This window comes from Pteropus vampyrus, unplaced genomic scaffold (assembly GCF_000151845.1).
Source record: "Pteropus vampyrus isolate Shadow unplaced genomic scaffold, Pvam_2.0 Scaffold115, whole genome shotgun sequence".
NCBI classification, from domain to species: Eukaryota; Metazoa; Chordata; class Mammalia; order Chiroptera; family Pteropodidae; genus Pteropus; species Pteropus vampyrus.
Genome location: NW_011888896.1, coordinates 4149924 through 4163779, shown reverse-complemented (window position 1 = coordinate 4163779; position 13856 = coordinate 4149924). Strand labels below are relative to the sequence as shown.

The window sequence follows — 13856 nt, the reverse complement described above, 5'->3', positions numbered from 1 at the left end:
AAAATTATAATTCCCCATAAGAATTTTTCCTATCTACCTCCTCTGTTTAAGTTTTCTTCATAGCACTATAACCTTGTAGTATATTATTTTATTTTACTTAATTAATCCCAACCCCACTGCAATGTAAAGTCCTTTGGGGCAGGAGTTTTTGTCTCTTTTATTCAATGCTGTACCCCAGACTCCAGAAGATTATCTGGTCCATAATCTTTCAATAACAGTTGCTGAGTGAAGAAACAGTACACACATTTTTGCATTTCTGAGTGCCTGACAGTGTCTGAATTAGAGTAGGACTTCATTTAATATTCATAAAAGCCTTATAAAATAATGGTTATATTCAGTCTCAAGAAGAAAGAACTAAAATTTCTAAGGTTTGAGTTAATTATGCCTCCAGAATTTCTGTGTAGTCAGGACTTAAAGACAGCATTCAGATTAGTGGTGAGAGAAAAAATTTAACACTCAGAAAAACACTATTTTTTTTATGTTATATATTGTATTCGAGAGTGGCTTGATAAAGTTATGCATATGGCACATACCTTTAACCTTTGACAGCAACTCTTGCCCCAGGTTTAGCAATTATTCAGAGCTATCGCAGCATCTAAGCCAGTATGTTCAGGAGAAAGTGAGTACAACAGTTTCTCTATAACAAGTTCATTTAAGGAAGTAGAAAATGACAAGATTGATAATTAAATTGTGTCTATATTGTAGAGTTGTAGAATGCTTTGCTAAGAATTGAGTTCATCCATTGGTTCCCATACCTGTGGTGACTCAAAAATATAGATGTTGGGGATCTACCCTATACCTCCTACTGGTGTAGATGTTTAACAAATTTCCCAGGTTTTTATTAAGCAGCCAACAATGTACCCCAACAATAGACTGGTATTTGGAAACATGGTAAGCTATTAAATGTTTTCAAGTGACAGTTTGCATACATTACTGTATTTTTGCAATTTATTTGCTGAAAACTAACCCCATTTCTGTGTACTGTACAACCAGGTAAATCTGACAGGGGGATGAGTGGAATGTCTTTTAAAGAAATGTGTCATGCACTGCCTCACAATAGTATTTTTCTCCATTTGTTATAGGTCAATGCACAAACTGGCCCAGTTGGAAAGACTTGACCTAGGCAATAACGAATTCAGTGAGCTGGTAAGCGAATGCATTTTCTAAACCTGATAAATGCACCCTAGGAGATCATTTCTTTTGCTCTGTCTTTGTAGCCCCAGATATTAAATCAGCAAGTAGAGATTTGCATTTGCTAAATATAAAAATAAAATAAAATCTGAGAAGTGATTGTTTAACTATATAGTAAGCCACAGAGAACTGGATAATATTAGAGTTCACTAAAAAAAAGATAGGCAGATGCAAATTGAGTTCTGAACACCAGCTATGTGGCAGGCGCACCATGTTCAGTGTACTGCAGATGTTACCTCATTTAATCCTGATGCAACATGTGGCCATGTTAACTTTGTGGAAACAAGCTCAAAGTGGTCACTGACTTACATAGCTTTTATATTGTTGGACACGAATTAATCCAATACTTGATTAACTGAAAATCCATATCTAGCAGGCTCCTGCCTTGAAGGCTTCGTAGTGGAGAGTGGAAGCCAATGGTCTTCTATTTCTAATTGTACTGAAAATGGCTTTCAAGTGAACACATATTATGACCTCAATTGATAAGAATTCTGACTGCTCCTTTCAGGCTTAAGTTTTCTTTAAAATTTGCCTAAAAACTAAAATCACAAATGCAAGTTAGAAATAGTCCTTTACAAGCAGACCCAGCTTTCTTTATTCAGAAGTCTTCCACCTGAACATCTTCAAATTTCAAAAATCCAATTCATCTAAAATGTATTTGAGCTATTTTTAAAGTAAAACATGTAAGTAGCCACCTTTTCTGTCCTAGCTATGTTGCTAATGATGTGACCTTGTGTAAATTACTTAACCTCTCTAAGCCTCATTTTCCTTTTCTAGAAAATGGAGATTATATAATGGTTCCTTCCTTATGGGCTTGAGTGAGAATTAAATAAGATAATGCATGTGTAGAGCCTGGAAAAAAGTGATTCTCAGTGAATGCCAATGTATAGGGGTGACAGGGTGTAATTTATACTGCATCTGGAATGTGCAAAGAAATTAACTTGTTCTACGTTGACCATAACTAATCTGGTTATTATCGCAGCCTCTATTAGCTATTTACTAAGGGTAAAACTGACTTTTTAAAATCTGTGGTTAAAAATTTAATCTGTTTTTAGAAGTTACATGGTGCCATTAAGTTGTGTTCATCTTCTTTGCATAAAAATTCTGTTTCTCATGTATCCTCTCACCTTCCTTGGATGGAATTTGGGTATGTGCACAGGAGATACTGTCCCTCTGACCTGAGGGAAAGAGACTGGCTGGCCTACAGAGACTTTTCAAAAGTGTGCTAGGCAGCACATGTTGGCCTCTGGGCTGATGTCTGCAGCTGATATTGCCTCCTGTGTCACACCTGCAGCTCTGGACCTGTAGTCAGTTCTTTGGGCTCTGGCAATATTCCCTGGGAGCACTGTCATTTGCCTCATGCTGGCATTGCCACCACTCAGCTCTTATTGGCTATAGATACATGAGTCTCTGCCCTGTTTTCTCTCAAGCACTAGGCTTGGAGTCCATCCCTGGTTTCTGTTGTGAAGGTACCTCAGCAACCACAACCCCAGTAGGAGCCCCACTGCCAGTATACACAGTCTCTAAGAGTACATGATATGCAAACTAAGAGAGGCCAAGTAAAAATAAATTTCAGAGCCTCGCTCTGCCTGCGACATTGCACTATCCAAGTTTTCCTGCTTTGCATTAACTCAGCTGTTATAAGGCCGCCTGCAAGGTGACCTCAATTGCATATTAGAACAAGAGGACCCAGTACATAGTCTAATGCACCTCCAGCATTTTTAAAGTAGATACGTATTAATGCCAGAAGAGAGACTGGTAAGGGTGATGAATAACGGATAGTGGCAAAACTGGTTGATACTGGTAGTTTTAAAATTAATTGTTAAGAAGCTAGGACCTTCCCAAGTTTCCATGAAGAGATGTAGCTTGGCCTAGTAGTTGAAAATCTGTGGACAGTGGATTCAGACAACTGAAGTTTAACTGTTAACTTCATGGCCAGCTAGCTGGGTACCGTTGGGTCTGTGGCTCACTCTCTATCCTCAGCTTCCTCTTTAATAAAGTAAAGGTACCAATCTCATCTATCTCATAGGCTTTTTGAAAGAATTTCATGCAAGAGAATCTATAATAAACATAATATATGTTTCAGTGAATTTCAATTCTGTCAGATATATTATTTTGCAAGCCTTTCATGTAGTATGTGAATCAAGATTTTACTATAAATATTTAAATTAACAAACATGAATAGAGTGTGTTTATTTTTTGAAAATAGACTTACTAAGCAGAAACATTTTTTTTGTTTTTAAACTCCCAATATTTCATACTAGTCACAAAATAGTATCTTTTTAATTTTTTTTTTTTTTTACATTTGTCCTAGGACCCTTTATTTGATAACATTCAGTTATTTGGAAGTATTGAGGGGGGTGGTATAATTGTGGAAATTCACATTTCTAATGTTATTCACTTTTAATCAAATGTCTGGCTTTTATTAGTCATCTGAGTAGGCCTAGCTATTGTTTCTCTGACAGTATAACCTCTAATGAGAAAATAGGAGAATTTTCTCTGATAAGAGGCCTCTAAAAAATAATGTCATATGGAGGAAAAGTGATTAAATTCTATTCTGTGGCTAGATATTAACACCTAGGAGATTACTGTCAGATGATTCATTTTGCATAACATGGTAAAGAGACAGTTGTTGAAAGAAGATGATGATAATAATAATAATAATAAACTTTAGAATGTGAAAGCCTGATGAAGAGAATAAAAGTTTGCTTAAGAATCAAAGTAAATATCCCAAATGAGGTTTGAAGTTGAAATATTTACTTCGGGATGCCTTTGTAATCATGAAAAATTCTTAACAAAAGAATTACCTTATTTTTCTAACAGCAGTAATCACTAAAAGATACAGAGAAAAGTTCTGAGAACATAATAGATTCTTAGGGTTTTTTTGTTTTCATTGTTTCTTTCATAGCTTGTTTTTATCAATATAAAATTAACAAAAGTGAATTTTAAAATCAAAAGTGAAGTTAAACGGAGTATAAAAATGATAGTAAAAGTCATCCACAGTCTCTTCCCTTTATAATACCATTGTTAATGTTTTTTGGTATATTCTTCCCCACTCCCCTACCCATTTTCTTTTTATGTGGTCAAATGAGTATTATTTGGAGTCAGGTCAGAGGTGGGACACTAAGGTTGATGTATGGAGTTGGATAACATTGATCCTTAAAAAGCCTCTATATCCTCTTGGTAGAACAGTGTTCTGTCACAGAGTAATCAGGAACTTCTCGAAGTCCAAGGATGGTCAGGGCCCCTAATACAGATTCAGTGATTCTCAGGGGGGCCAGAAACCCTACGGTAGGTATATATTTCAGATACATGTAGATCTCTCTGATAGTCCTATCTAATGACAGTCCCTATTGGTCCTGAACTGGTGTAGGAAAAAATGGAGCCCCTAGAAGCAAATCGCCATGATTAAGAACACTGGAAAATGGAGCAGATCGAGCAGCAGAGCCTGGGGAGTAATAGGATCCATAGGTGGAGCCAGAAATAGTGTGAGGCCCTAGCTGACTCTCCCTAATCTAGCCCAGCTTCCAGCTCCCAGCCTTTCTTACTCCCTCTCTCCTCCCCTCTCTGCATTGGAAAGGAGAGGGCAGTGAATAAAGGAAAGTGTTACTTAGAGCCCCACCAACTCTACTAAGAAGCAAAATAAGTTTTCCGCAAGCCAGAAAAAGAAAACAGCTGATCCCAGAGAAAGCAAGTAGCAGACGCAATGTGATCTGTGTGTGGTTTAGAGTTCAGCAGTTTAAAAGTTGGCAGCAGCCTGGGCAACAACCCACTGACAAAGGAGTAACAATGGGCAGCAGGAGAGGAAGATGGGATTACAGGGGTCATCTCCTGTTATATGGTAGATTCCCTTGTCTCCACACCTCCTCTGCACCACAGAGGCACTCCGAAAAGAAATAGCTGGGGAGGAGGATCCCAGAAAAGGCCAGGTTTCTTGATCTCCTGCTATTCAAGTATGAAGAGGTCAGAGAAATGAGATTTTTAAATTTCATTATAACTGTGATGTAATATATATTGGTTTTATGTGTTTTTATAAAGATATTTCTATTACCAACTAGGAATTATAGTGTGTATTCTATTTGATATTAATGTACGATTATCAAATTCAAATAATTAGATTCTTTATAAGCATTGCTATAAGCTTTCTCTGAAGCTGAATTAGAAAAACTGTCAAATAAGGCAAAAAAATAAATAATGAATTAAACTCAAATTTAAGAGAAAATAATAAAATCAAAGAGGCTCGAAAATTTTATTATATGAAATCTAGTACATATAAAATGATATAGCTAATGCATATTTAAGCTACAAAACATAATAAAATGTGTCCCTGTGAACCCACCATCCTATTCTTGTGAACTAGAATGTCACCAGTTCTGTACAGCTACCTGGATGCTCTTACCTAGTTCTGCCTTATTCCCAGAGGCAACTGCAATCCTGAATTTTGTTTGACATTCCTACATTTCTATGTGTCTCTAAACATTATATTATTTCACTTTGCTTGTTCTCCAGATTTCTAAAAATGTAATGATATTACAGCTTATTTTTCTTCATGGACAATCATTTTTGTCATTTTTTTATTATATTGCTGCTATGAGTATTCCTATAGGTGCACATATGCAAGAGTTAATCTAAGGCATATATTTAAAAGTGGAATTTTCTGATCAAACTGTCTCCATATGCAACTTGAAAAATGCTTTTTTCTCCAAAATAGTTGCAATGTGTAGGAGTTCCCATGCTTCACATCTTCACTTGCACTTGATATTGTCAGACTTATTTTTGCCAGTATAATGACTGTACAATGGCATCTCATTATGATTTTACTTTGCATATCCCTGATTTTGAATGACATTAATGATTTTTCCATATGTTTGTGGCAATTTGTACTTCCTGTTCTGTGAAATGCCTGTTTGCCCATTTTCTATTGGTTTCTTTTTCTTATAGATCTACAGAGATATTTTATGTGTTCTAGATATCAATCTTTCCTTGGTTATATGTACTATGGATTTCTCCCTCCAAGCCTCTGCAGTCTTTTTACTTTCTTCATGCTGTGTTTCGATGACAGAAACTTTTTAATTGAAATATAATAAAATGTGTACTTTCTTTATGTCTAGCACATTTTATATCTTGCTTAAGAAGTCTTTGCCTCCCTAAAGTCAAACAGATCTTTTCATGTGTTTTCTTCTAAAAGTGTGAAGGTTTTATTATTCATAATCAAGTTTATTTCCATCTGGGATTAATTATTTTACATTGCATGTCTTATTTTTCTTAAAACGTACTGTTTTCTAAGCAACATTTGTTAAGCAGTCCTTCCTTTTCACCTGATATGAATGCCAACTCTTAACAAAATATGATTTCCATATACTCATAGGTTACTTTCCTCATTGGTCAGTTTACTATCTGGCTACCAGAACTGCAATCTTAATTAATACAAAGAAGTTTTTGAGATCTAATAGAAAAAGTTTCTCTAATTTAGGCACCTGGACATTTATTTTTTATATGAATTTTAGAATTAGTTTATAAAATTCCTCAAAAATGAAAAACATTATTAAAATTTGATTAGAAACACATTGATTTTATAAATCAATTTTGATTGAATTGACAATGGAGAATTGATATTTTTATGATATTGAATCTTCTTCAGCATCAACATGACATATATCCATTTATTTGTCCATTTAGATAACTTTGAGCTAAGTTTTATAATTTTCTTCAAAAAAACCTTTTACATATTTTTAGTTAGTTTATTCCTAAGTACCTTATCTTTTTGTTTTAGTCGTAAATGTACTTTTTCAAAAGTTACAGTCTCCAACTCTTGTTTCAAGTGTACAGTAATCCATTTGATTTTTGTTATATCCAACTACCTGCTAAATTCTATTAATAATATAAATAATCTATAGATTCTTTAGAGATTTCTGTGTAGAAAATCAAATAGTTTGTGAATAGTTGAATAGAAGCAAATGTGATTTTCTGGTTCCCATTATTAATGGAAATGCATTTAATGTTTTGTTATTAAGACTATTCTTTACTATTAGTTTGTATAGATATCCTTTCTTAGGTTCAGACATATCTTTTTATTTCTAGATTACTAAGAGAATTTATCATGAGTAAATACCAAACACTATAAAGTTCTTTTTCTGCCTTTATTGAGATGATAGCATTTTTTCTCCTTTAATCTGTTAGTGCTATGAATTACATAGAAACAATTTCTAATGTAAAACCACCTTTGCATCTCTGAAATTAATCCAACGTGATTATGATATGCAATGACCATGACTTTCCATGTAAACTGTATTCAGTTCAATCCTGTCTAGAAATTTTAAAAAATCTACACTCATGTGTGAGATTTGTATACATTATTCTTGTACCCTTTCTCTATCTCTGGGTTCATGGTTTTCATCAGTTTTAGAAAATTATCATTCCTTATCTCCTCAAATATAGCCTTTTATTTATATATTCTGTCTTTTTTTTTGCTGGAATTTGGATTAAATATGAATATGAGAATGATATGACAAGTGATTTTTAAAATTCTATTTTATTAATTATTTTGTAAATTTTTTTCTGAAAAAGTAATCAGATAAGGGGTAATTTTAAAATATTTATTTTGTGTTCTTAAAGAAAGCCTTTGGCCTCCCTACCTAAAATTATTCAGTATTCATTCTTCAGAATTTTAGGCATAATGGTGAGATCATTTTTAAAAGCATTTTCAGCTCTTTGAACTCTTTAACATACCAGTTATTGATAGAGAGATTTCTAAATTATAGGCCATTCAAATTCTAGATTAAAAAACAAAATATGCATTTTGATAAACAAATACCTAAGTGACAGCAACAAAAATATTTAAAGATTAAAAAAGAAATATTTCATGTAATAAAAAAATTAATATCTTCGAAACATAATGCAAAGATTGATTGAATTTAAGAGTCCAGAGAATTTGTCAGGAAATGAGTAGTATCATTTTTACTGTCTAATTTTTGAAACAGTTGTCAGTCTTGATAAAAACATTTCATAAATTCAGCTTTCCATGGACTAGAGGATTTATATTCTATAAAACTTCTTTATAGAAAAGCTTAAAAATATTCTGCACTCTGCAAATCACCACTTTCAATGCTCAGAAGGGCTACAGGTCACAATAAGCAAGAATTTCTAATCTCATTATTCAAACTGAATTTATTTAGGTTGACTTTTTATACTTTATTTCATAGAGTCAAAGAAAAAGTTCAAATAGAGAAATAAAGAATGAAGAAACTGAGAAGAAATGCCAATAGTTGTGTAGAATATTTGTTTGGCCTATACACATACTATGAATGTGTTCCACAGAAATTTGAAACAGTTGAGTACTTATGCTAATGTTTTAACTTGTAATTAAAGTTGATGGAACTTTAATTTAAAAATTTAATTTAAAAATTAAACTCATTCTACTAAAAGCATAGTTACCAATAGTTTCACTTCTCTAGTTTGCCCAAGGTGTGCTCATTTTTAATTATCTAGGATGCATGTATTCCTGAGGCAAGCACTTTATTTACTTATGCAGTAATTTCCTTTATAAGTAATTACAGCATAGGTTTACCATACCTACTAATCAAATTTTGTCAATTATTCTTCAAGTAAAGTTTATAAAAAAGAATGGTAATAAAATGCAATTTGTCATCTTATAACTGGCCCCTCACATTTTAGGGTATATATTTGAAACATCTTAATTTTTAACTCCTCCATTTCTTGCATTTGTAAAACCACTGAGGATGTAGATTGTAGATATATATCACATACATTGCCAGAAGTTATTATTATATCAGGAAAAACTTGAGAAATGAAACTTATTTGTTAAATTATTAGAGGCACATCAATTTCTGTGTCAGTCAAAGTCCATTCAGGAGGTGGAAACTTTATTAATTATTTAACAAAGAAAGTGTTATATAAAGAATGGTTAAACTCGTGTTAGAGAACTGAAAGGGCAAGAAGGGGACACTAAAGGATCACAGAAGTAATAACTCTAGGAAGTAGCTAACACCGCTATTGTAGAGAACAAATGGAAGAAGGTAGTGTAAGAAATTAGGAAAAGCAAAAGCTGAGACAAACATCTGAAGAAGGGCACCAACCAGCTAGTGCTAGTGTCTTTGAGGGGGCTTGACAAGGCTGGTTCTAGTTATGTGGAAAAACTACAAACTACATACGACTGCTGTTGATGAGGTTTAGTGTCACTGCAGGGGAAAGTGCTGCTGTTAAGATGCTAAAATGACCAGGAAGTGAATAGAAGGAGCCAGTCCCATCCTCATCCTTTAGCCTCCCAGCCTCTCTCCAGCACACCCAATTGTCAGTGCTCAATCCAGATCCACCTGTCAAAAAAGGAAATGTTAACCTCAGAATTACAAAGTAGAACATAGAAACGTGGGCCCTCAGCTTAAAGCCAAATGCTTAAACTTTAAAATAAAATAAATAATTATTTTTGCCTACTCAATTTCAGCATCATTTTCTCCAGAAACCTTTTCTTGTTCCTGACAGACTACCAGGTTCCCAACTGGCACTTGATAATTGTTTTTGAATAAATGAATGAATTATTTGATTTAAAAAGTAAACAGTTCAAACAATTTGCATCATCAGAATCCTAAAAATTGGAAATATTTAAATCAAACTAAACAGTGAGAGAGTTAGAGGAAACACTTTAATTTGTCTGAAAAGCAATCATTCTAGAATTAGCCATCATTTAAGGAATCAATTTCAATTCACTTTGAGACATATTTCCAAGAGTTTCTCCATAAAACTTTTAAGAACAAAATTTGCAACTGTATTTCCACTAACTCAAGAATTTGAAAGGAGTCCTTGATGAATCATTCAATTAAAATGTATTTTCTTACCAAAAATAATTGTGAATGCTTTTTCTCATAAGAGGATCAAATTGGGGTCTCCACTTTTATAAATGCAACATCTGTTGACAGGATTTTAATAAGCAATCTCCATTGTCACACATACAAATAAACTCATTTAATTGCTTTGAAATTTTCTCTTTCCTAGCAATAAAATAAGTCATCTTTGCCTTTGTTTCCAAAGGAAGCAGTTTTTCTCTCATTGCCATTTCTTATTACTTCAGTATCATGACTGGGCACTATGAATAAAATTAATTAGCTCTGTTTGCCTTTCTATAAATAGATTTTTTTCTAAGAATGGCATAAATCTCAATGTAATCAAGTGCCCTGGTAATTCCATCAATAGTTTCTACCAGAGAAATTAAAAGAAAAAGAAATGCTCCCTGATTGAATAAGGGTAAGCCACCTTAAATATGAGTACAAATTTAAAATCTAGACTCCAAAAAAATAAAAGTATTATTCAATCATAAAATAAATCCAAGAGAATATTGTTGGGTTGTAAATAGAGATTGTGCATTACCTCAAAACTAACAACAATTATATTTAAAGTAATCAAATTCCAACTTAAATCTTCTTCACTTAAATGTTAAATTGGTAATATCTGGATGTATTATCTGATATTGAATTACCAGAAAAAAAGTTACTTGATTTTGGGTTTCACATCAAACCAAAACTAAAAGAATTAAAATGTTTAGGAGAAATATAAAGAAAGGGGGACAGAGACAGCACGTGCATGTGTGTGTGTGCAGGGTATAATTAGGGTGGAGAGAAGCTCCACTGTGTGTGTGTGCAGGGTATAATTAGGGTGGAGAGAAGCTCCACTCAGAAGGTGACATTTCGGTAAATACCTAAAGAAGATGAGGGAGAAGACTATGCAGGTATCTGGGTGGAAGATGGTTCTAGACAGAGGGAACAGGAAGGATACAAACACCTGAGATGAAAGCAGACTTAACATGTGGACAGAAAGAAGATTAGAATGACTGGAGTAGATAAAATGAGAATAGTTGATAAGTTATTTGGGAGTGAGAGTAGGGTAGGGGGGATTAGAGGAAGAATCCAATAAGACATTTTAAGGATTTTGGCTTTACTTCTGTGTAAAATGGAAGCCCTTTAGAAGGTTTTAAATAAGTAGAAGCCATGGTCAGACTTACATCATCACATTACATTATGGTACATTATAATTGCATTAGGTTACAGTATGTTACATTACATTACGTTACCAGGATCATTTTGCTGTGTTGAGGAGAGATGAAAACTGCGGCAAGGTAGAGTTAAAGAGATCAGTTAGGACATTATTGCAATAATATAGGCAAGAAATAGTGTTGTGGATTGGGGTAGTAGCTGTGAGACGGTAAGAAGGAGTTCATTTCTGAGTAAACCTTAAATATATAGCCAGAAGTAAGATATGAACCTGTAAATTCAAAAAATAATGCAAAATTAGAAATGTCTAATTAAGTACAAAAATGAATGTTTCATTAAGATGACAAAAGAAACTATGAATTTTAATTACAAATAAAAATTAATAAAATATGATTTTTAAAAACTGATAAATGCCATAAACATTTTTAAGTCCAGGAAGATAATATAATAATACACATCTATCATGCATGCTTTCTCCCTGCATTTGGCTTCATGCTCTTTGACACAGTCTTTTCACACAACAAATATTTTATAATATCATGGAGAAAATAGAAAAATAATCCAATCTTCCCTCTACCATAGTTTTTATTACTGATAGTTCAGAAACATTTATTTCTGCTTTACAATTGTTTATTGATACCCTTGTAAAATTTTAGGATTGTTGTCAAACTTGGGAAAACCTCTGACTCAACATTTTCAGCCTTGATTCTCCTCCTCCACCAGGTCCCAATATGTCCTCTGGCTCTGCACCGTCATATCATGATGGTCAGGGAAATTGGCACGATGGGCAGTAGAAGTATTTCTGGAAGCCATTTCTATACAAGATGGCTACCAACAAGTTAACTATACACAGACATGATTGCAAACCATATAAATATATTCCACCAAACCTATATTAAAGGTATTCCCATGCAACATTCTTTTATCTAGTTCCCCAAAATGCCTATGGCCATTTCATCACCACATGGCATGAGGGAAATGACAACATAGAGAAAGTCGGGATAGAAATTATAATTAAAATGTCAGCATTCCAGGCCTAGGCATATACCTGTAACCTTTCCTTATTGCTGAACTGTAAGAAATGACTACGAATTTAGTGGCTTAAAACAGTACAAATTTATTATCATACAGTTCTAGAAGTCAGAAATCCTAAAATTAAAATGTCACCATGGCTTTGATTCTTCTAGAGGCTCCATGGGGAATGTTCCTTGTCTTTTCCAGCTTCTGGAGGCTGCCTACATTTCTTGGCTAATGGCCTCTTTCTCACATCGACTCAATCTCTACACCTGTTATTAATCTTCCACTCTGACTCTACTTCCATCATCATACCTCTTCCTCTGTCTTCTCTGACCCTCCTGCCTCTTTGTGTGGACCTTTGTGATGACATCCAGATCTTCCAGATAATACAGGATAATCTCTATCCCAAAATCCTTAAATTAATCATATTTGCAAATTCTCTTTTACCATATAAGGTGACATATTCGCAGGTTCTAGGGATTAGGACATGGACATCTTTGGAAGTTCATTATTTAACCTACCATAATCCGACCTCTGCCCCCGAAGATTCATGTCTGGCCCACATGAAAATGCACTCACCCCAACCCAACTTCCCCAAAACTATCACCTATTACAACATCATCTCAAATACAAAAATCTCATGTAAATCTCATCAGCTCAAAAGTCCCAAATTTCTTCATCTAAAACATGTAAATCAGTCATGAGTAACCTGTGAAACTAGAAAAGTTAATCTTCCAAAATACAATTGTGCAATAGGCATAAAATAATAGTTACAGACATTCCCAGACCCCCTCACCCCCCCCCAAAAAAAAGTGGGGTGGGGTGAGGTGGGGTTGGGAGGGGAGGGGAATGGAAAGACCAAAGGCATCTACACTCAGAACCAATTTCAAAATCCATTCTGGCAAACTCCATTAGGTTCGAGGCCTGGCCATAACCTCCGTGTCTCAAGATTCATTGTTTCTGTGCTTATGTCTCCACCCTCTTGAGTCATCCTTCCTTTTTCAGAAAGAAAAGCAAGTTTTTGCAGCTGAATACATTTATCAACCTGTTTCCTACCTATGGAATTTTATGAGTCTGACCGTCTTCTTTCATTTTGTCCTCTCTCTGTCCCTTTCAATTTTTGCCGTTTCTATTGATGGAACAGTCTTAAGAAACTTGTGTTTCTCTCATATACATCTTGAGGATTTCTCCATTGCACAAGAGGTTCCTCCACAGATCTTCCCTAGATAATTCCATGTCTATTCTTGGCTTCTTCTAAGATGTCTAACAGCTTCCATGAAACACATACGTAATCTCTTCAGAGCCCTTTGTGTGAATAAATAAATATCTGACATTTTAATGCTTGCAAGGCACTAGCCACGGTTGTCCAGACATACCCTTGACTTTCTTTCCAGAATACACTTTCCTGGCAATGAATCTTTTAATTTTAGCATCTTTTGCAATCTGAAAGGATGAGAATTTCTCCAATCAAGTCCTGGTTACTTTTTGCTTAACAGTTCACTCAATTTACCTCTTTCTTCTTGCATTTTACTATAATCAGCAAGTAGAAACCAGGCCACACCTTCAAAACTTTGCTGGAAATCTCTTCTGTGTGGTTGTTCTATCCATTAGTGAAAGCAAGATTTTAAAATCCTTTATTATTTTTTT

At 34.2% G+C, this 13856-nt stretch overlaps 1 protein-coding gene across 1 annotated transcript in view; it reads left to right on the top strand.

The window, feature by feature from the left end:
- LRRC7 (leucine rich repeat containing 7) overlaps nt 1-13856 on the top strand; it is a 294420-nt gene that overhangs the window by 136023 nt on the left and 144541 nt on the right. The window contains exon 6 of the mRNA XM_011365737.1: nt 1083-1146. Coding sequence (XP_011364039.1) covers nt 1083-1146 — 64 coding nt within the window. The remainder of the gene's footprint in view (nt 1-1082; nt 1147-13856) is intronic.